The sequence below is a fragment of the Biomphalaria glabrata genome, chromosome 12, assembly GCF_947242115.1.
Source record: "Biomphalaria glabrata chromosome 12, xgBioGlab47.1, whole genome shotgun sequence".
NCBI classification, from domain to species: domain Eukaryota; kingdom Metazoa; phylum Mollusca; class Gastropoda; family Planorbidae; genus Biomphalaria; species Biomphalaria glabrata.
In genome coordinates, this window is record NC_074722.1 from 4,481,695 (window position 1) to 4,506,127 (window position 24,433).

Below are 24,433 nucleotides of genomic sequence, written 5' to 3' on the forward strand. Positions count from 1 at the left end.
TGGCTATTCAAGAATAATAATTTTACTCAATAGCAGGATTTAAAATGCAAAATGACACATTGTGTCATTTTTAAAAGTCTGGTATATTGAATTTAGAATGTTTAAAATATAAGTTTTTTTTCTGATGATTAAATGTATTCTGTATGTTATAATTGGATGGCTGCCTGGTCATATGCACTTCAGGCTGTTGTCAGGTTCCAAGTTCAAACTGATCCCACTGTCATCCCTACCATCTGACAGGAAGTATGTAGTTACTAAAATAAAAAATGATATTAACAAAACACAAATCTAATATACTAATACATTTTATTTTATAAAAACAAATCTACTAAATCATGACAACAAAGATTATTATCTGTACATTTTTAAGTTTCCAACACTTATGACTTCTTGCTATGAGATTTTGTCCATGAGTGCTTTAACACTTGTTGAAGCATCACAGGCATCAATGATAGATTCTAGCACTTTGATTTTGTCATCTAAAATACAATGAAGGGAAAAAAAACGAAATAGCTAAATTAATCTAAAATTTGAAAACTAATCTATAAAAGCTATCAAATTTTCTGTTTCTCTACACATACTCTCTTTCGTTTTATCATTATGCAAATTCTCCACCCCCCCTTGCCAATATCGTTTGAAATCCAACTTATGATGAAATCTTGTTCAAATAATTATGGCTACGTTTATTTAGAAGTAATAAATACACCTGTATACTCTAAGCATTGATTTTCTCAGTAACATAGCAGTAACAATAAGGTGTAAACATTTTGTTTTTTAATAAAAAAAATTTACCTTCTGTTTGACAAGACTGGTACATGGATGGAAAACTCTTTTGGTGATACTTGATCAGAAACTTAAAACACTGTCTGATAGAACCTAAGTAGTAAATAGTAACAATAATAATTATAAATAATGTAGGCTAAAGAGGCTATGAGGACAAATCAAACAAACACTATAAAGTTAAAAAGACAAAAGTAATGTCAACAAGTTTTGAACAGGTAGATCTTAATGTTCTTGAATGTGCATATGTCATCTGTTGGAGCTCAAGGGGAAGTGCATATGTCATCTGTTGGAGCTCAAGGGGAAGTGCACATGTCATCTGTTGGAGCTCAAGGGGAAGTGCATATGTCATCTGTTGGAGCTCAAGGGGAAGGGCATATGTCATCTGTTGGAGCTCAAGGGGAAGGGCATATGTCATCTGTTGGAGCTCAAGGGGAAGTGCATATGTCATCTGTTGGAGCTCAAGGGGAAGGGCATATGTCATCTGTTGGAGCTCAAGGGGAAGTGCACATGTCATCTGTTGGAGCTCAATGGGAAGTGCATATGTCATCTGTTGGAGCTCAAGGGGAAGTGCATATGTCATCTGTTGGAGCTCAAGGGGAAGTGCACATGTCATCTGTTGGAGCTCAAGGGGAAGTGCATATGTCATCTGTTGGAGCTCAAGGGGAAGGGCATATTTCATCTGTTGGAGCTCAAGGGGAAGTGCATATGTCATCTGTTGGAGCTCAAGGGGAAGTGCACATGTCATCTGTTGGAGCTCAAGGGGAAGTGCATATGTCATCTGTTGGAGCTCAAGGGGAAGTGCATATGTCATCTGTTGGAGCTCAAGGGGAAGTGCATATGTCATCTGTTGGAGCTCAAGGGGAAGTGCATATGTCATCTGTTGGAGCTCAAGGGGAAGTGCATATGTCATCTGTTGGAGCTCAAGGGGAAGTGATTTTCCAAACCTTTGGTCCATGCACTGAAAAAGCCTACAAATAATAACTTTTAAATAGCGCAGGGCTCTCTGGGGGACACAAGGAGTGATCAGTTCACTAAGGCACGAGAGCATTTTAAGGCAGCTTTTTTGTGGACTCGTGTCAAATATGGTCAAACGGCTGATAGAGACCTTGACAGAGCTGGTTTATGTGGGTCAAAAGTCATGACCTAATGCTTTATATACCATATAATATTTTCACTAGTACCAATTTATACATTTTAAGCAATTGCTATAAAATGCTTAACTAAAATTAAAAAAAGGTTAATGTTATATCATTTTAAAAATTGAGGATCCCTGAGGAGTGAAACATAAAGGAAGTGCTGAGAGAAACCAAAGTTATGTAGGCAACAAAGTTATGTAGGCAACACTTTAGATTAGAACTTGATGAAAAGGGCCAGACTTAGATAATTGGAGGCCCAAGACATAGTGAACTGGGTGGCCCCAAATGAATTAGTAAAATAATTTAAAAAAAAACACTAAAAATACGCAATTTAATAAAAACTTAGTGCACTTCAACCATTACATTGAGGACAAGTTTCACTATTTCTTGTCCAAAACAAATTGAGGCCCCCGCCACCCATTAAATGCCTAGTTTGCCTATGCCTAAGGCCGGCTCTGGTAAAAATCGGAACAGTAAAAGCACAAATTAAGCTATTCATAAACAATAAAACAAGTGTTATTTCTGAGAGGTAGAGGTTAAGAAATCCTACTAAATAGCTGGAAATCACCTGAAAAATATTTGGACAACACAAGGCAATAAATTAATGGAAAAACAAGCCAACCCTAAACTTCTTGAATTATTATAAGATCTTACACTTTAGAAATTAATGAATGAAGATAACAATGATTAAACCATCTTGTATGTCTAGAAAGTGGTGACTTAACACTAGCAGAAAGAGAGAACAACCAAGAATAAATGATGTGAAGACTTTGGCTAAAACATCTTCAAATAAGCAAACAACAGATACGTGGAACGACGTGTTGAGGCAGGCTGAAGGGAGGAAGATGTGGTGAATACAAAAGTATGTCCAGTATGTCAGTGGCGTAGCAAGGGTGGGGGAGGAGGGGGAGAATTTGAAAATCCCCCCGCACCCCACTCGATGGGGGCCCCTAAGAGTGTTTTTTTACATTAAAATTAAATGTTACGCAAAATGCAGGTCAAGCCCCCCAGGGCCCCCAAACGATGGAAAATTCCTAGCTTTGACCCTGTCCAGTGTAAGTCTTATAAAGTGGCTAGAACTGTTCTAAAACAAGGGTAAATGGACTTATAAGGGTAAATGGACTTACCACCAACATGCAGAGTTTTAAAGATGACATCATGCAGTCCTATCTTTCTGATGAAAATTATGGCAGAAGTGACCATGTGGAAATATTTTCTCTCTGCCCTTATCAAGACTATTCTTGTACCAGTGTTAATATAGATCACTGAAAGTAGAATTACATTTTTAGAAAGAAGATTTTGAACAAGTTAATAAATCATAATTTAATTTTTAAACACACTAAAAATAACTTTTTAAAAACAAATATATAAAGAATGATTTTAAAAACACACTTTCACATGCATATATACACAATGTATTCTAAAAATCCTTTTTGTGTGGATTAATTTGGCATGAAAATAAAAAAAAGCATTATCATCAAAGCAAAAGCTTAAGGAAGAGGGCATAACTAGCCAATGTAAGCAATTGAATATAATATTAAACTGAATTACTCTTCTTGTCAAGCTTTTCTTAAGGATATAAACTGGGGGTTGAAATGGACATAAAGACATTTATTTAAAGACAGAAACATTTGACAAATGCAGCCTTTTTGGTCAGTTAATTGTAAATGAAGCTATCATAGACAATCATTACCTCAAAAAAGTTTTGAAGTATTTTTTTCTTCCTGTTCATCTAAAAAGTTTGAAGCCCAATAATGTGATTGTACATGAAACAAGAACTTATCAGACATTTTTTTGTGTTTTTTTAGGTCGTAATCTTATTTTAAATTAATTACCATCCAAGCTCCTAAATTTAATTGTTGAACAAAAGTGTGATATTTTCAAATGTTTTCTTTATATTTTCAAGCTGCACTTACCTTGATTAAGTAATTATCCTAAGCATGAGAGTTGGCATTTTGGGAAATGCTTATAAAATTGTAGGGATGTGTAAACTTATGTTATGGTTTATTGATTGTCATAGATTTAATTCCAGGGATTTGACTTTAAAAAGAGCTTCCTGAGAAAACTTTGTGAATTTTTGCAAACAAAATCTTGTCCATTCAATTCCACATTTTTACAATTTTTGTCGGTAGGCATTCACAAGTGAAGTAAAATAATTTCTGAGCATGTTATGAACCCACTGAACTTACTAGAAAAAAATCAACCACACCATCAGGCTTAAGCTTTACATTTGAACCAACACAAAGACAAATATATTACCTCTTAAAGACTGGTCTAATGCTCCTATGCCATAGTCACCATGGTTGCTTATTATAGACTGTTTGATAGCTCTATACAGTTTACTTTTAGTAAAGTTAATAGAACCGTTCTCCTGACCCGGGACAATTACTTCACATAATGCATATCTGGAGAAGAAATATTTTTTATTCTAAGTACTCAGAAAAAATTTAATCTGAGTAATGATGTATCATAAATACACATTTCTTATGTTGGAACATGAATTTATTGAGACACACATGATAACAGCGTTCATGTGTACTATTTATGATTCATCATATATACCGGGTATCTCCTGCAAAAAGATCATGTCTCTAAACCAGGAAGTTTTGAAACTGACCTAACTAATATATGGATTTAACACAAAGAAAACTTTGTCGGCTATGATATATCAGCTGCATGTCAGATGGAAGAATCCCAAAAGATAGTATCTATGCTAAGCTTGTCATGGGCATTCGATGCAAGGAATGTCCAATGTTATACTACAGAGTTGTCTGCTAGTGGGATCTCAAGACCTCAGCTATCAATTAATAAGTTATTTAGTTTTTGAAATATATTTCTTTTATGTTAAGAGAACACCAGTATATCAATTCATTTAAAAAACTTCAGTACAGAGTTTTAGTTCATAAAATAAGGCAGAATATGGCCATATCATTGTGATTTATGAAGAGCAGTTGAAACAACACACACTTTAAGTTCTAGAAGCAAGACCAAAGATAGGGTAAAATGCTAGTTTCTAAAAATAAAAAAAAAATTGGGGTGTAAAGGTTATAAAAGAATAGTGTAGAAATTTCCTGGTTGTTGCTAGGGTTATAAAAAAAAAAAGTTGACAAGACTTCAGCAGCACATGGTATGCAAATAAATGCCTAAAAAACACACATTATTATGACCAATAGTGTACAGGGCTTTAAAATAGACATCAGTATGGGGGCAACAGCTGGCAAGTGTCAGAAGTTTTAAATACCTTTGAGCTGTTGTTTCAAACAAAGGAATCAAAATTGAACTTCTGACCTAATTGCACAGTCCACAGAAGTGCTTGCAAAGCTATAAAAACAATCTGGAAAGACAAAGAAATAGTCCTCTACACTAAAATCAGACTGATGCTCTCCTTGACCACCTTCTTGTTGCTTGCGAATCTTGGAGGCTGCAGAAGAGGAGAATCCTAGAAATGGTATTCAGATGCTAACGAAGGATATTGTTATAAACCTGGTGGTAGCACAGATGGGGGTAGTGGTGTGTGTGTAGTCAGCCGACGCAAATCGCCCCAGGCCAGCGCTAGACGAGCGGTCAACCGTGACGAGCTATGACAGTCAGCCGAGATGAGTGTCAACATGACGGTTCAGGAAGGATCGCCATCGTGAACAGAGCTCAGGAGCGTCACGAGGGATGTAGTCATGTGACGAAGCTAGAAACGTCGAGCGATGTTCCGTCCTGTTCTAGAAGGCCATCAGGGACCCAATATAAAGAGCGGAGGTGTCGCAGTCAAGACAGTTCATGACAGAAGGTTCACAACACGGTCGACTACAGCACAGTTCAACGGTGTGGTTCTGTACAGAGCATTACAACGGTTCAGAGCGGAGTACTGTCAAGTACAGTTGAGATGACTGGCGTCTTGATCTTGGTCTGCAATCGAGTCCGACACAAGGAGCCTAGTGTGTGAAGTCAGTCCTGAACTGTTGAACCCAGTGCAAGCCCAGAACGAGACGGAGAGGCCAGTGCAAGAGTTGAAACAGCGGTACGGTGTTATCGGAGAGATATTTGTACAGTGTGCGTGTTGCCAATTGTACAGTATGGCTGTTATTTATTCAATTATTAAAGTGTTATTTTACTTTGGAGCCCTGAGTTGTCAAGTTCTTTAAGTTGGTGGTGTATGGTGCAGTTTACAGAGAGCCTGGATAGTGAGATTCGTAAAAATATTTAGAATCGCCAACAAAGACCACATCACAAGTGAGGAGAATCAAAACAGGATCCCAATGGCTATTAGGCCTCATTATGACCTGCTGAGAAGGTTGGCAACATTGCTTCTTGATTTATTCCATTACGGGTTTAGTAAAACAAATGATGAGAAAAGGGAGACATAGTGGAGCACCATTGCTAGTCGGAAACTCAAATCTCAAATCTTTGACAAACTTCAGACAATGCAATGATTTTTTTTCTATGCATCAAGGGTTGGCCTCAAGGAACTCCTAGATGTCCTTTAGCAAAGAAAGATCTGTTGTAACTACTTCTAAGGGCATCAATACTATTTTCCCCAGTTTATTTGCAAGCTCAGAGAGGTTTTACAATTTCTATAAATCAAAAACATTTAAAACTAAAATGTTATTTAACCTTGGTTAGGCCAATAATAGAATATATGCATCCTCTGTTTGGGACCCCTCAACTCAAGAAAACATTAAAAAACTGGAACAGACACAAAATAGAGCAGTGAGATTCATTAACAAATAAATATTCACATTTGACCTAGAGAGTAATACCTTTAGTAAAATCAATAAATTTAGAAAGCCTTCACACTTCAGGAGAGAAGACTCAAAAGTAGAGTAGGAATTATACATAAAACACTGAACCATAATCTTCAAAATTAAAAAACATAATCTAATAAAATACTCAGAAAAACACAAAGATAAAGGCACATTCCTTGTACTTGTTCCATTTGCTAGGACTAGGACAAATTTGTATTCTTCTTCCCTAGAGTGCTAGTAGAGCATGGAATGGGTTGCCTGAGCTAGCCAGGAAAACCAGTGACTTGGCAGAATTTAGGTCATGATTAATATGCATGACTAAATGTATTTGAAGATTATGGTTCGGTTGATGTATATAATATAATATTTAATATTCTATTATTGGCCTAACTTGAACTTTACTTTTTTGGTATAACTAGAACTAGACTATCAGACTGAGTATCACTATGACTATCTAGAGTCTATTTCATTTAAATAGATTAGTATCATATAGACTCTAATTATTATTAGATCTATAATACAATAAGATATCATTAGTAGATGGTCTTGACAGTTGACACAGTCGACAGTCACACTTACACTGTCACAGTCTAGACTGACTTAGTGACACTAGTCATAGTGACTAGAGACAGTAGAGACAAGATTCGAGTCTACTCAAGTCCAAGTCTACTGTCTAAGTCTAAATCTAAGTCTAGGGCCTAGGGCCCTAGCTAAGAGCTAGGGCTAGGGCAGGGCTAGGCTAGGCTCACTCAGTGACTCAGTCCAGTCTCACCTGTTCTTGAATCGCACCATATTTCCTTTTTTTTGTGTACCTTTGGTTGTAGGGCTTTTTGTGTAGATTACAATTTAGACTGGATATAATATAGATCTACTCATCTAGATTATAGATAAGGTCTAGGTAATAGATTCTTGGTCTAGAGATCTACTTCTTGAATCAAAGAACACTACATTTAGAGTCTGGTTTCGGTTTCAGATTTCGTTAATTTTTAGATTCTTGTTTTACAATAACACTGTATACAGAATTATTTAGGCTAGTGAAAGCGCTTTTCAAAAATTTATATGTTCCAGTGATAAATTTGTTATCTAAGGGGGGTAATGCAAGTTTTGTTTAAAGTTCAGAAGAAGAAGACAAAACAAACTTGAAATGTCCTCCTTGATTTGTAATCAGATGTCAGTTTTACTCAAAGTTCCCAAAAGGTTTTCATGGCTTTATAAATAAATATTTTTTCCTTAATGATAATGACTTAGTAAGTTCAGGGTATTAGATCTAGTTTTAGACTAGAATGTTTGGGATCCCTCAACTCAAGAGGTAGATAGTAGCAATCTAGAATTTTAGAATTAGTAGAATGACTAAGAATAATCTACAGTAACTTACGTTTATCGAACAAGTTAAGCTCATTCGCCGACATTTTTTATGTTTGAATTTGTGTATCTCCGTAAAAATTAGACCTAGAAAAAAACTGATTGTATCTGTGAACTCCTCATCCATTTTTCTTAAAAAGTAGACATGTTTTATTCTATTACTACTCATAGTTAAACTTATATTTGATGTTAAAATGGGTCAGGTTGATGATTTCAAAAGCTTAAATTATCGAACACTTTTTTACCTTTATCTTATCTTATCGAACATATTAAGAACTTATCGAACACACGAGAAGTATGGTGTTTTAAAAGTGTTATAATCTTAAAATTTTGTGAAAAGTATGGTGTTTCAAAAGTGTTATAATCTATATTTTTTTTATTTATATCATTTTCTTTTTACGCCATGTCAAGAAAGACAGATTTTTAGTCATTTTCAAATGGTCCACATCGAAGGAATCTATCACTGATCAGCTCTGCTTAGAAACTGACGGTGCTAAGCCCAGTAACGCAATACCGTAGTACTTATTTAGGTCTAAGCTATTTTGAGACATAAGGCCATTAATAAATTAAATCCAGATATTATTTATTTGAGGGAGAGCCTAATAAGCTTTGGTAGCCAATAGATAATCCCGCCCTCCCCAAGTCATTTCAGGACACAACAGTTTACTTGGTTGACCTAAAAACAAAACATACGGTACGCGGCCCTACGTAACTAGCCGCCGATCTAGCACGCTCAGTGTATGTAACAGCCCAAAAGTCAGTGCTAGATATTTTTCGATATGGGCGGGGAAAGGGGGGGGGTGCTGAAAAGCTATGGTAGCTTGCAAGCTGTGTTACCTATAGATGTAGATAAATCCGCCCTCCCTAAACCACCTGGTTGACCAAAAAAAAAAACCACAAAAAACACCGTATTTTAGAGCACGCTTAGTATTTGTCATATACACACACAAACAACTTATCTATATATACTACGTATCTATCATGCCTAGTGTTTGTGACCTAATTAGCGGCTTGACCGTAGGTACTCGACTGATGGCTCCTCCCCCTTTCCCCTCAACATTGTTCTTACTACAACTTGAACAATGTTTTGGGGCCGTGTTGATGGCCTGGTTTACACCTGTGTGTTACGCTATCACTGACCTTTTTTTTTTTTTTTTGTTGTGTGTTAGTCTGGTGGCTGCGTTTGGATTGAGTCTTGATATTTACGTTGTTACTTTGCACTGAAAAAGTGTGAATGTTGGAGAGTGGAAGCGCGGGTAAGGGGGGTGTAGGCAGAATAAGAGAGTGGTTAAATGTGTTATTGTTTTTATTTTGTTTATTTGTGATGTTTCAAAGGAGTGTCTTTGTAGCGCATCATGAGCTTTATCATACTTTATGGCAAAAAAAAAAATATATATATATATATAATTTTATAGACCTGGCGCCACACGTCTAGATCGAGAAGCACAACTGACTCTTGTATTTGAGGCTGACGTCAAATTCTAATGGTCGATCAATTATTGATGATCTCTGGATACAGTGTCTTGACTGTTTCTCTCCCCCACCCCCCGACCTTTTTTTTTTTTACCTGCCCAAGACATTTTTATTTCAAAATACCATATCTGCATTCTATACCTCCCCCTTTGCCCTTTCGTTTTATTAATATCTCTTCACATCAAGCACATGCGCTAGGTATTGGTTTATAACACATAATTCAGAAGTTAATAGAATGGGGCAAATTCAGAAGTTAATAGAATGGGGCATCTGAAAAAGAAACTACAACTGAATACATTCCGGTCTGTCCCTTACGCTAGCAGTGCACAGATGCTATTAGCATCAAGCTATAATATGTGTCATAAAATCAAGCTTTTAAAATGGGTACAATTAGTGCATATCGATGTAAATCTATTTACTTAAAAAAACATATAGCACATTTACGGTAAACCACAAATAGCTGATACAAATTGTAACATATGATTAATTTATATCTGTACTTTGCATTACATTATTTTAAAAAATAACAATTAAAAAATATATAATTTGAATATTTTGTCTTCTTTGGGTTATATCCCTTTGATGTTTATTTTTAACATTAAAATGGCGTTCGATATCTTACGAAGCTGAGATTGCTTATATAAAAACTGCTATTATCGAACACCCCCTTTTTAAACCTCAATTTTCATGTTTAGGTAACAAAGGACACTTTCAAATAAATAGTTGTAATTATTTCTCAGCCTAATTAGAAGCGTATTATATAGTTTTTTTGAGCTGAAGCATCATTAGCATTAAAAAATACCCTTAACCCGAGACTCACTCCACTCTTCCCAAGAGTTCAAAAAATGTGAAATTTTTATACCAATATTACCAATGCACTTTGAATATAAGTAAAAAAATGATCCTCGGGTGAAAATGAAACTAATTATAACTTAACTATAAAGAAATGGACGATGCACAATAAGAATGGACTAGTTTCTTTATAATCATCGAAATAAAGGAGAATTTTAAAAAATACAATGGGGTGTTCGATAAGTACCTTAAAACGAAGGTGTTCGATAGATGTAAGTTACTCTAGATCTAGAAATAATCAGAAATCTAGATGACTAGATTAGTAGATAGTACTAGTAGATCTAGATTAGAATATGGATATCTATATCATATGATTATTATATCTACTAATCAATCTAGAGTAGACCCGTAACTCTAGTCTAGAGTAGAGTAGTCAGTAGATCTAGATCTCCATACATACTATTACATACCTATACTTATACTATAGTAGTGACAGTCCATACTCCATCCATAAAGTTATGTCAACTTATGATGATAAAGATTAAAGATAAAGTACAAATATAAAATAATAATAATATAATTACAATATACTAATATAGTTATATACTAATATTAGTAAATTATCATAATATTATGTTATTTTTTTATTACCCATATTTAGTATATATTATACAATATATTAAAAAATATATCTTTTTTTTTTTTTTTATAGATCTGGAATCTAGATCTAGATCTTGTAGAAATAAACAAACATACATAATAAATATGGTGATAAATGCAAAACTGAAAGGAAAGAAGTAGTAATAGATCTAGTCCTAGTAGTAGTTGAACACCAAAAAGTGTTCATAAGTGCTTAAGTTGTAAAGTCTAAAGTTAAATTGGAAGGAAGTATAATTTTGTACTTTAGACATTAACTGTCAACTTTAAAAAAATACTGGGTTGAAATTTTGAGAAAAAAAATTTCCATTAAATTTAAAAGTTGCAGTTTCAATTGTAATTTGTTGTTCACCAACCTTTTTTTTTGTTTCAGAATTTCTCTTTTTCATCCAACAAGATGTGCCTCACACTCAGGTAAGAGGTTTTTTTTTTAAAATAATATTTAGCTATATCTATTGATTCTTCTTTTATACTTTAAGTTCTATGGTTTTCTTAAACACAAGTTACTCAATATTTCAGTTTCTGTAAAGTCTCTAGACAAGATTCTAATTGCCAACCGTGGAGAAATTGCTTGCAGGGTCATGAGAACAGCTAAAAAGCTTGGCATAAGAAGTGTTGCTGTTTATAGTGAAGCAGATAAGAATGCCATGCATGTAGCCTTAGTAAGTTGTGTAAAGACTCTTCAATGTAGCCTAAGTTGGTGTGTGTAAAGTAAAGACTCTTAAATGTAGCCTTAGTAAGTTTGTGTAAAGTTAAGCTTTGATTAAAGTGAAACACATTTAATAATTAAGATCATAACAGTCAAGTTGACACTTATATCAATGACCATCATCAACAAACACAAGAAGTTACATTTTATTTAAAATAAAATGAATGTTTATTTAAATAGTTATATTTATGTCAATTTCAGCATTTTGCTATTATAATTACAATTCATCTCAAAGTTTATGAAAGCCAGAATCTATTTCCCTTATAAAAATGATTCTATGAAAGATCTGTTAGAATTTTTCTTTAATTTTGTTATAAAAAAAAATAATGAGAAAAAAAGAATATACTAAAATAAAAAAAAAGCATTTTTTAAAAGTATAATTTTATAGATTCCTAAGCATGTGGATTAAATCTGATTACTGTTAAAAGAATTTATAAGCAACTTTTTTTATCATTTAGTTCATAAATCATGTTTATATAGGTACCGTATTGGTGTACAATATCTAAGAAACTTTTCCCTCTAGGCAGATGAAGCTTATCTCATTGGACCTCCTGCAGTTTCTGAAAGTTATCTAAGGCAAGATAAAATTCTGAAAACTGCTAAATTATTTGGAGCTCAAGTAAGTAACATTGTAACATACATCTGACATATTTGTATTGTTATACAAATGTTTATTATTATATTTTACTTCAGATGATTTATCTAATATATAAAGTAGAAAGCAAGGCACATGTATGTATGTATGTCCCGCATAGAAATCAAAACCGTTTGACCAATCCTGATAAAACTTGGCATAAATGTTCATTTGATCATTGTGGAGGCCGTAGTGTATGTTTAATGTCCCACCCACAACCGAAAGGTACAAAAATTGAAAAAAAAACAAAACAACTAAATATATCTCTATTAAATAATGAAACTTTTTTAACAAATCTGTTATATTTAATATCGATATGTCTGCTAAACTGGTAAACCCATTTTCACATTCTACTTTCCTTTTTGTGTCAAAATATTTAAACTAATGGTATGGGAACATTCACAATGTATGACATAGAGATCTAAATCTAATCCTATAGATCAGTTATACCCAAACTAAGGCACTCATGCAGCGGGTCATATCTGGCTAGTAACATATAAGTCTTATTAGGTTGCCTAAAGGTTGTTTTTTTTTCCATTCAAGGCTATTCATCCTGGTTATGGTTTCTTGTCAGAGAATGTTGAATTCGCTGAAGCCTGCGAGAAAGAGAATATTATATTTATTGGCCCCCCTGCGACAGCCATTCGTGATATGGGAATAAAAAGGTTTGTTCCATTGAATATAATCATATTTTTAATTTGAGTATTGAATTTGAACTTTCACTATTGTTAACAGAGGTCATCATATCCTTGTGTGACTAAAGTCATTGCTCATCATGCAGTGTTCTTCATTTCTTGTGTAAATAGAACATCTGTAAAAAGTTTATAGCTTCTTTGTAAGAAATACTGGTCTGGGACTGCTCTACCATATGTAATATTAAAACTATGTAGACTAGTTTTCTCAAATCTGTTGTTCTTGGGTTTGGCTGTAACTGTATGAAATTATTAGAAGAACTCTTTTATAAGAATACATACAAACTTTGTTCTCTTTTCATGACAAAACATGCTGACAACTGCTCTCTCTAATCTCAAACACACTTGTGGTTATGTTCTCATTCATTCCAACTTTTTTATAAAAGCAAAATTTAAATGATACATTCTTACTGACTTTCATCCATGACATGGTCAATAGAGTCAAGTTCACTTTCTTGTAGTAAAAGACCAACAAAATCACATGACCAGCTCAACAATTTGCACTCTCTATCGTGCCTCCCCCCAAGGTGACAAACTTCGCTGCAAGTTGCGGGTTCAAAGAATGACACATATCGTCTATACCTTAGTTTCTATTTCCAAGAAACCCATTACACTCAGCTTAATAATATGCTTAATTAGTAAAACAAAAACCCTGAGCAAGTTTTTATTACTGACACAATGATTTATAATTTGGAACGCTGCTCGCTAATTCATTTCACTTAAGACATTTATTCAAGGTTTAGTTTGTGTAACGAGGCTGTAAATAATTCCCCTACACTGAAAAATAAATTGGGAATTCCAGTCCATTTTTACAATACTAAGTAAAATTCTTGTCTCTATAACTTGGTCTGGACTTTGGATGGCATAGCCTGAATAGCCTCTGAATAACCACTTAACTACGTAATATCTTTCTTTTTTTTTTCATTAAATGGCAATTTTTGAGCTTCTGTCATTATTTAGTCTATAACATTTAACAATTATTTTTTAAGCACTTCAAAGAAAATAATGGCAGATGCAGGAGTACCTATAATACAAGGTTACCATGGAGAAGACCAGTCTTTGGAGAAACTTCGCCAAGAAGCTGCTAAAATTGGTTACCCTGTAATGATAAAAGCAGTCAGAGGTGGGGGAGGAAAAGTAGGTGTAATAGTTTTTAACTGGATAAAGTTGAGAAATCTAGTAAAGAAATATGTTTTTTTAAAATTGAAAGTAACATGAATTTATAGGGTAATGTTGAAAATTCTAGAAAAGAGGCATGCTTTTAAATAGAAATATACATGGCTGTAATTTATCTGGATACATCCAGCGTCTTTTGAGACAGAAGGACAGAAAGAGTCATATAAACATGACTTTAAAGGATGAGTTGAGAATTCTAGTAAAGAAGTATGTTGTGGAAATGTGAATAATAGTATTAGAATGTAATAATGTAGCTTTAATATTTAGAAATGATTGGATGTGTTACATGAACAGTGGAGCACTAAGCTATTGGTGAAGTTCAAATTCTGGTTTAGTTGAAATTTTGCATAATTATTCATGGCTATTAACAATAGACGAATCAATCCAAAAATTAACTAATTATTTAATCATTTAGTACTAAATAATTAATGTTGTTTTATATGGCCGAACGAGAGATAAACCCCATAATTTTCAGATAAATGGCAGTACCTTCCCTTAGATAAGCTTTTTTTTTTTAGAAAAGTGTTTTTTTAAGGATTTTATTGTTTTGTAAGTTCACGAGACCTCTATTTTATGGCTAGTCTTTATTATTATAATATACTGTCTTTATAATTTATATCCTTATTTATAACCATGTTTTATAGGGAATGAGGATAGCTATGTCTGAGTCTGAATTTGAAAGTCAGCTACAGTCCGCCAAAACAGAGGCTATGAAATCTTTTGGAGATCAAGTCATGCTGTTAGAGAAATTTGTTGAGAACCCCAGGCAAGTTGACCTATGTATACATTGGAGAAGTCACTGTTCAAGTGTACATTTATTTACACATTCCTATTACACAGTTCATGTTTAATTTGTGAATCTAGTCACAATAGGGTTTAACTAAATAATTTATCAGTGCTCAGTGAATCTCCTATACTCCAAATCTATGTTTAAATTTCTTTTTTATCCAGACATGTTGAAGTGCAGGTGTTTGGTGATCGTCATGGCAACTATGTCTATTTATTTGAAAGAGATTGCAGTGTACAAAGAAGACACCAGAAGATAATTGAAGAAGCCCCAGCAGTAAGTTAATCATCTAAATGTTTAGCTTCTTGTTTTAAAGCACGCTAAGGTTTGTTTACCTATATTTTAATTTATATATCTTTATTTATGTTTTTCTCTGTGACAGTAAAATCTTAAAGCATTGTTAGAACTTATGAACCTTCTTCATTCACAAACTTACTTTAGTTCTGTTTATCCACATCTAACACTTACTTTATATAATGCACTGTTGTTTGGGTAATGAAACCAAAGTTGTGAATTATGTCAGTGTTTTAAGTCTTGATTTTGTTCACTTAGCCAGGACTAACAGAAGAGGTGAGAAAAAGTATTGGCGAGGCAGCTGTCAGAGCAGCTAGAGCTGTCAACTATGTGGGGGCAGGTAGGTAAGACTGCATTAGTGTATTTAGAGTATTATTATATACATAAATTTATCCGAGTTAATGCAACCCCACAATAACTTGTTCTAGCTTTAAAAAAGTAAAGTATCGCATCCCTTTTAAATATATTTTATCTAAAGTGCAGTTGATGCTAAAGCAATCTGTTTTTATGACCAACAGTAGAGGAGGGTGTCATGTAGCCAGCACAACAACCAACTACCTTTATTTTCCCTAACTAATGTCAGATACCCAATTGACTCAGAGGTGTCCTAAAAATCCCAAAATTCAGAATTTTAGCAGCCACCAAGATCAAATCCAAGATCCCTCAGGTAGGAAGCTAGGTGCTTCACCACTAAGCCATTACGCCTTAAAGTTCTATTTTTGGCGGACTGGAATATAATCATATCTTTATGTCCTTTTGGGAATTACTGCTTATTTTGGTAAGAATGGTGGTTAAGGGATACAAATATTTGTCTGTCAAGCTATAGCTTTCAGATTTGACTCCTGGAGATGGTATCAGTACTTTATTCCTGACATACTAAATTTCCTGAGTTCAGCCTGGCTCATGTGGAAAATCTGGTCTCATCTAGATAAAGCAAAGGATGTAGGTCATCAAACATTGTTTAAATCATTTGTCATAGGGTCTGGAATGAAATTATATTTTTCTTATACAATTTAAGCATCTCAAATGTTCTGGAATATTGTCAACTTCATATGGATAGTACTTCATGAATTGGTTGTTGTTTTTTTTCACTACATTTTTTTCTTATCTGTAATGTCGCTGCAGGGACAGTTGAGTTTATTATGGACAAAAACTTGAAGTTTTATTTTATGGAAATGAACACCAGACTTCAGGTGGAGCATCCCATTACAGAGATGATAACAGGAACAGATTTGGTAGAATGGCAACTTAGGGTAAATATTTACCATTACTTATCCTAATTTTTTGAATTACTATTTTATCAATTCTATTTCTTTGTTGTTTTTTTCTTAAATAAGTTTTGTTTTTATTCACAATGCTGTTTTTTTTTCTATTAAAGAAGCTCTGTTTGCAAGACATATTTAATTTAAATAATTTGCCTCCTTATTTTTTTTTTAATTTCTCTTTACTAACAAAATTATTTTGATATATTTTATTTTAATAGAAAATTAGTCTAATTAATAAGTGTTTGTGTTCTGCATCATTATATTATTTAAGCTTAATAAACACAACATCAGTAGTCTAAAACAGACTTAAAACATAAACCAGTTATCTGCAAGAAACAATTAGTATATAAACAATCTCATGTATTTATCATTAAAAAATATTTTTTTTACTGATACACCTTGGGTTTTCCTGGGTTTATTTTTTAAAATTTTTATTAGCTGATACCTGTGCTTCACCATGGTTGAAATAGTTTGAATATGTTAATTTTGACAGTAAAATGTTTTTCTTATTATATTATTAAAAACTATTTCTTTATCTTGGATTTGCTCGAAGGTAGCAGCAGGTGAGACCCTACCCATGAAACAGGAAGAACTGAAAATTCGAGGTCATGCCTTTGAGGCTAGGATCTACGCTGAGGATCCTGACTCTGGCTTCATGCCTGGCTCTGGAAAGTTACTACACCTGAAAACACCCACACCTGCTTGTGATCTGAGAATCGAAACTGGAGTTCGACAAGGTAAGCTTTTTAAAATTTTATCAACTTATTCAAATTAGAGTTTAACAAAGTTAATCGTTTCTTACATCAATTGAAATTAAGTTCTTTAAGGATAACTTTTATTTTCTCATCAACCAGAAACGCTGTTGGTTTAACTACACTTTAGATTGTCCAGTACAAAAATTGGGGAATAACCATTGGAAAGACTTTCTCCTGGTACACATGAATGAGAGATTGACTCTTCACTGACCTCTGTCAGTAAAATCCTATCTAACAAAATCTCATTTAGTCGCAACCACAGTTCCCCTAACTGTTAAGATACCTCTATACTCAAAACACTATCTGTTAAATGACACCAGGCAGATTAGATTCTTCTTCTTCTTTTTCTAGCCAGCTTTATTGCTGCTGAGCTGTGAGCTCTTTTGCAGACTGTGCCAAGGAAAAAAAGTGTGCTGTTTTCTTCAGTTGTTCAGCACTGCCGTACAGGGTGTTGGTTATGTTGGGCTGTAGTGGAAGTAGGGTCTGCCTAAGGTGGATTAGGAAGGGGCATTCAAACAGGATATGATTAGATTAGTTAGGCAGAGACTTATCAAAGAGAGCATTGAAAAGCAGTATAGCAGCTGACATAAAGATAAATTAAATAAATAAAAGCTGAATATCTTGGTAGACCAAAAACTGTCAGAATCAAGAAAGTATAACAGACAAAAGTTTGGCAATTCAAACACATGTCATATTGGTTTGCTGCACTCCTTCTCATGTTTTCTTTCTTAATTTTTTCCTCCACCTCCAGATTTAAATCTATCTGTAGTCTTGATCAAGCAGTCAATTTTTTATTTATTTATTTTTATTTTAAAGGAGATGAAGTCTCTGTGCACTATGATCCAATGATTGCTAAGTTGGTCGTATGGTCAGATGATCGGCAAAGTGCACTCAAGCGTACAGTAGCAGCACTTAGGGATTACCATGTAAGATTTTTATTAACTTTTGCCTGACAATTTTCTTGGTGAAGGGAAAAAAAAAAGTAAATTTTAAAAAATATTTTTAATTTATGTTAAGTATTTTTTTTTAGACCAGTGACCTCAAAATACTATTAAACTAGCATCTGCAAGCTAAGACTTATGTATCTAAACATGATATCTTTTTTTTTTGTTATAGCCACTTCATGAAATATCATAATTTTAAGAAATATAATGATTTAATAGGAAATTGTAGAACTTATTACAAAACAAGTTCTAAGTTATTAGTAAACTCTTATAGTATGTTAATCAAAACTACAAAAGAAAATATTTTTTTTTAAAGCTGCTTTTCATTTTAACCATTTCATTTGTTTGTTTTGATTTCCAGATTGTTGGTCTCAGTACTAATATACGTTTCCTAATGGCTCTAGCATCCCACCAGTCTTTTAAAGCAGGGGATGTAAACACTGATTTTATCCCACAACATCAGACAGAGTTATTTCCTCCACGCTCACTCAGTAAGACCTCCTTGGCTCAAGCAGCACTTGTGATGGTGGCCAGTCACAGAATGAGTGTTGCCAAGAAGGTTTTGTCAACCAAAGGTAGTTAAAATATTTTTATTGTTTAGATACTTGCTCTCAATAAGATGTGTTAATTCGCTAATACTGTTATTTAAAAGAAAAACTTTTTTTTTCTCAGGAGAGTTAGATTTATCTCTTAAAGTGGAAATACTATTTGATAAAAATGAAGTTAAAAAATAAAAAGCTAGTACATTTTTGAAAGTCATGTAGACAATGTGAGTGGGTTGGCTACGGAAGCAAGAGTCAGGTGTTCAAAATCTTGTAAAAGCTGACATTTTTCAAATTAACATTTTAGTAATATTCTTGTGTTTCTTAAAGTTTAATGGTTACTAAACATTTTTGTATGAGAGCATTGCTCTGAGAAGATATCTCCATTCAGCACTTGCATCAGAAACAAGAAAAGGAATCATCCTAATCTCCAGTGCTGGTAGAAAATGGAGACTAGAGAAACATTTGTGAACTCTTGTGCCATAAGAGTTTCTACTTCTCACAGGTTTTAAACACTGTAGACCAGGAGGCATATTTACTTCGTTTGAGATTTTGAACACTAGAAAAAAAAACAACTTCAGTTCTAACAATGTTTGGCCTTAGAGATTTAACTAACTAGAAAACCTCAAAATAATCTTCTACTCTTTTTCTATTTTCTAGACAGCTATTCTCCATTTGCATTAAATTATAACTTGAGACTGAACACTTCAGCAAGCTATACACTGAGTCTTGCTGATGGAGACAGTGGTAAGAACAGCACTAGCTTCTTTGTAGTAGTATTACAAGGTCAATATGTTTAAAAAGGTTTGGCATATTTATTCAGTGGTTAAGCTGTTTGGCTAATACATGATGCCTCTAATTCTCTGGTATATGTCTAGCAATTAGAGATACTTGACTGGGGAAAATAATTTTGGTAGTTTTGAAAGCCTCATGATAGCTACATTAGGCACAGAAACATACTACTTATTCCTTGAGCCACTATTTCTAGAAAGTAATTTAACTTGTAAAATCTTTGCTATAACATTTCGGATACATAGTATAATTAGATTTGATTTTTGGGAATTTTTATGTTTTATTTTGTTTTCTATGTCTGAAACATCTTTATTCATTTCCAGAGCATAAAATCACATTAACTGAAGTGGACCCCGACAAATGGCATGTGGCTGTGGATGGTGGGGATCAGCTGAAAGTCAGTGATGTTGTGCTGACAGAGGAGAGCTCTGACAAGTTTACGGTGAAGTGTTGTGTGGACAACACAGTTTCTACCATGACAGTATTACTGCAGGGCAACTCTGTCCACTTGTTTACTGTGGTGAGTTGTAGGATTAATTCAGTGATGTCAATGTTGATTTGTGTTTCCACATTTCATTAGTTTTTGTGTTAATCATTATCAATGTTTACAATGCATTGATGTTGAAGGAAGGAAAATGTGATTTAACTCTAAGTAGGTTGTCAATCTCTTTGATTAATGTTCAGAAAGTTTGTCAGTATCTATACACAGCTCAATAGGGTACTTAGTAACACTACAACTTTGACCACTGCAGATCAATAATAAACACTAATGAACATACACTATAAAGTGCACACAAACTCCAGCTATCCAAGAAAGAACAAGTGAAACAAGAAAACCCAGTGACAGCAAAAGAAAATATCCAGTTTCACTTAAAAAAAACATCTAAATTTTGCCACAGAACTTTCCTTGTCTTACCAAAAATTAAAAACATTTAGTCCACATACTGTTCACCAATTCTACTCTGGAAATATACATAAACAAAGCAATGTAATTCTTCATACATAAATAACAATAGAAACAATAAATACATAGCATACATGCTACTGACAAAGTTATTCTGCTATTTATTTGATTCAATGACCTTGGCCTGTACCACTTCATAGAATAGTTAAGTACTTTAGCAGGAGAAAACAAAACTGCTGAATCATCCACCTGTTGTTTCTTTAGACAGATGGAGCTTTTGATATATGTCTAATTGTAATAATCATTGCAAAATAATAGCTTGTTTGTTTTTTGAGTCTTTTTCCTAAATATTCATTGTGGTTGTTCTGTATTTCTTACATATCAATGGTAGTGTTGTATACATTTATGGCCTCATTGATTTGTTATTTGATTGTGAAAATACTCTATGAATCTTTAATTAATAAAAAAAATGTTACAATCATTCAGTAACTGATATGGTTGTTTTAGTAGAGATACCAGATCTAGACCTAGATCTAGAAAGTCTAGGTGTAGTACTAGATCTAGTTCATATAATCATAGGAAGATATAACCATTGTTCTCATTGTAAGACCATAAAGTCAGTCGGGCATACAGAATAACTCCATCTACCTTTTTCCCCTTGAATTCAAGAAGAGGTGTTACTTTGAGTAGGGACCAGTTCACTGACCTAATAGCTAACCCAATGGAAAATGTTGATGTTTCAAACAAGCTGGCTCTTTTTGCACATGAACTAATTATACAGTATTTTAAGTTTAAATGAATGTGTATGAAATAATCCATCTTTTGACTATGACATTTCAGGATGGCTTGCACAGTCTAAACATACCTTCCCCTAATTACTTGAAGTCTGCCACTAAAGCTGGCAGTTCCTTTGATCCTGTGGCACCAATGCCTGGACTAATAGAGAAAGTGCTTGTGAAGCCTGGCAGTAAGGTGGTCAAAGGTGATCCACTGGTGGTGATGATTGCCATGAAAATGGAGGTCAGTACATATATAAGATATAGTTGGCGTTCTTTACATTTTTCTTTAGGTTGAGCACTTGCATGCAAAATTGAAGCATTGAGTTCAATACTTGTTATGGAATATCCAGATTTTTACTGTGACTATAAGTATGTTCTCGTCCACTGTGTTAATGTCTAACATTTAGTGGAGTAAGTTGTGGCTGTTGGTCATTGTACTGACTAAGACCTGGCTTTTCTATTACAAACCTGATAAGTCTCTATATCTAGTCTGGTTACAAGGTATCTCTAAAAAGCAAGGAGCAAGTATAAATATATTAGCAAGGTTCAGTGAACAGTATTCTTTTTCTAGTCAGACGTTTGCTGCTGAGTTGTAGTTGCATGTTCCATGGAAAAAACAGCTGAGTTGGTTATGCTTTACATTGTCATACAGGGACAGTTGGTTATGCTTTTACACTGTCATACAGGGAGATTTGGTTATTCAGGAGTGAATAGTTTGCTTGTAATGTCATCTGCTTCTATCAAAATTGGAAGAGGACGATTGACCAAAAAGTAAAAGTCTTGCTTTGCCATTTCTACTTATAATTTCACTTTGAGGGTTTGACAAGGAGCTGAACTTCTTTTACAATGTACAGGTTGTGAGACTATAGTTTTTTTTTTGTTCTAGAGCTCAGAAATCTATGATGTGTGTTATTATAGCACTTGCAATGTCTTGTTCGATGCTTAAAAAACAGTATTTTACAATGAAATTAATTCAGTACAGTCATAATTTTTTTTCGTCTTTAAATTTTAAAAAATGTTAAAAGTTATTGTTTTTATAATTTAACCTATGCACTTTTCTTGACCCTGTTGTAGTATGTGATCAGAGCAGCCAGAGATGGGGTAATAGAAAAAGTCTTCTATAAGGAAGGAGATAATGTACCCAAGGGAGCTATTGTTGTACACTTACAAGAGGGTGAAGCTTCACAGAACTAGATTCCTAGACTTGGGACTATATGTGGAGTTCTTACATATGTTGACTAGTTCAATAGATTTTGCTGTCAGCTAAAGACCTTTGATCTTGAAGTTCTGAAAAAACTGCAACTAAAGTCTACTAATAAACCAACAAACCAGTTGCACATGGGGACCTTCTGTTAATAGTGGTATCTTTTTGCTTGTAAAATATTTACATCTTCTAAATGTTTCATGTATTACAAAATATTTAGGTTATTAGGGAAACAGGATTCTAGTTTGATTTGAATTATTAGAATCCAAGTTTAAACTCTACAGCTTCTATTATAAAGTCAAAGTCCGTCGGTTCAATTTTTTTTTTTTGCAACTAAAACTAGGAAGAAATGTGGTGGCAATATAGTGGAGCCTAAAGCAAAAAAAAAAAAAAAAATAAGAAAATGAAAAGAGGAAGATTAGGAGGGATTGGAAATAGACAAACTAAATAATGCCACGGACAGCACATTGAAAGGTCATGTTGTCAACTAAAGAATAAAAGTAGCTTTGTGCTAGAAGGGAAAGAGCTAAGAAACTTAATTCTATGCTGAAAAAAAAAAATTCTAATGTATATTCAAATAATTTATCAACATGTCCATATTTTGTGGATGGGATACACTAGAAAGCTTGCCTCAATGATTGAACAATCTCTAATAGAATCCCTCTTTTTGATTTCAATCTTCTGAGTGTCCTTGTTAGTATAAGATTGTTTCTGTCTCTACATTATTAGATGTTTTCTTGTCAATGTCAGCTTGAGATTATTATGAGCCATCAGGAGATAGTGTTGTTGTTTTTTTTTAACTTTTAGTGCAATCCATAAAGTTATACAAGTTCATGTTTGGAGAGTTATCTGACACTTAGGTGCAAGACTATGACATTTGTTTGTTTACCATGGATTACATAAAAAACACACTACCATTCTATACCTGTAAATAGTATGTTCAATTTTACTGACTATTGTTAAATGCTATGTTCTAAATAGACTGGTGACTGCTAATGTAGCCCTCAAAATATTATTTTTTTTTACTAAGTAAGAGTCTATTAAAATACAGGCATTTTAGTCATTGTAAGACTAACTTTTCGACTCTAACCTTGGACCTAAAACAGCTGCCCCATGTATAGTTTTTGCTTATGTTTGTCTTTAAATATTTAGCTAATGTGTTAGACTGCTCATCCCTTGGATTTGGTCAATATGCTGACTAGTTATTTGAATTAATAGTTTATGGGTAGAATCATGCGTGTTACCAAAAACACTTAACTTGACAGGATTAGATAGAAGTCTCTCACAATTATCTGACAGGACAACTCAGGAAAATAAAAGTATTTGAAGTAACCAGATGTTTGGGTAGGAGGCCAATTATTATTATTTCATGTACTCGTGTTATCTCTACGTTTTTGTAAATAAATTCCAATTACTTTAATAAACTGTGTCTGTATCTTTATGAATTGAAAAGGAAATCTTATGTAATGGCAACATATACTTGAGAACAGCTCTGAGATCGGTTGAGCTATCATTAACATGGAAAAGCTTGGCTTCTGAACCGAAGGTCCTGGGTTGGAATCCTGGTGAAGACTAGGTTGTTTTTTTCTATTTTGGGATCTTTAGGACATCCAGCTCTAGTGGGCACCTGACATTAGTTGGTGGTTAGTCATTGTGCTGGCCACATGACAACCTCGTTAACTGTGGGCCACAGAAACAGATGACCTTTACATCATCTTGCCCCATAGATCACAAGGTTTGAAAGGGAAACTTTACTTTTATTATTAACATATAATCTGATAGCAGATTGGTTGTAGTAGATCATTGGTGTATTAACTGTATTTTGCAATACAACCATATTGACATCAAACTAATGTTTTTAAGTGTTTTTAAACATGGATGAGCAAATGAAACATTTGATGTAAAATGTGGTCAACAATTAATTGAGTTTTACATACAGAACATTCTTGTCGCATCAATCAACAAGTCACATGATGCATTCTTTAATCACTCAATTTATTTTTGAATCAATGGAATG

At 33.7% G+C, this 24,433-nt stretch overlaps 2 protein-coding genes across 2 annotated transcripts; one reads left to right on the forward strand and one right to left on the reverse strand.

Annotated features, from left to right (window-relative positions):
• Positions 1 to 289: 289 nt before the first annotated feature.
• On the reverse strand, positions 290 to 7,635 carry LOC106068063 (ribonuclease P/MRP protein subunit POP5-like). The gene is made up of 5 exons (XM_056007298.1): positions 7,428 to 7,635; positions 4,179 to 4,324; positions 3,047 to 3,184; positions 793 to 876; positions 290 to 479 (listed from the first exon to the last, which is right to left on the reverse strand). The coding sequence occupies exons 1-5, from the start codon at positions 7,445 to 7,447 to the stop codon at positions 394 to 396; spliced, it is 474 nt and encodes a 157-aa protein (XP_055863273.1). The 5' UTR covers positions 7,448 to 7,635; the 3' UTR covers positions 290 to 393.
• A 105-nt stretch (positions 7,636 to 7,740) lies between these two features.
• Positions 7,741 to 24,265, forward strand: LOC106067988 (methylcrotonoyl-CoA carboxylase subunit alpha, mitochondrial-like). The gene is made up of 17 exons (XM_056007297.1): positions 7,741 to 7,852; positions 11,313 to 11,353; positions 11,459 to 11,601; positions 12,172 to 12,267; positions 12,826 to 12,947; positions 13,964 to 14,111; positions 14,795 to 14,916; positions 15,102 to 15,213; positions 15,490 to 15,571; positions 16,357 to 16,484; positions 17,050 to 17,233; positions 18,068 to 18,177; positions 18,557 to 18,770; positions 19,398 to 19,484; positions 19,853 to 20,049; positions 21,274 to 21,453; positions 22,287 to 24,265. Exons 1-17 carry the CDS (start codon positions 7,800 to 7,802, stop codon positions 22,404 to 22,406), a joined length of 2,139 nt encoding a protein of 712 aa, XP_055863272.1. The 5' UTR covers positions 7,741 to 7,799; the 3' UTR covers positions 22,407 to 24,265.
• The last annotated feature ends 168 nt before the right edge of the window (positions 24,266 to 24,433 follow it).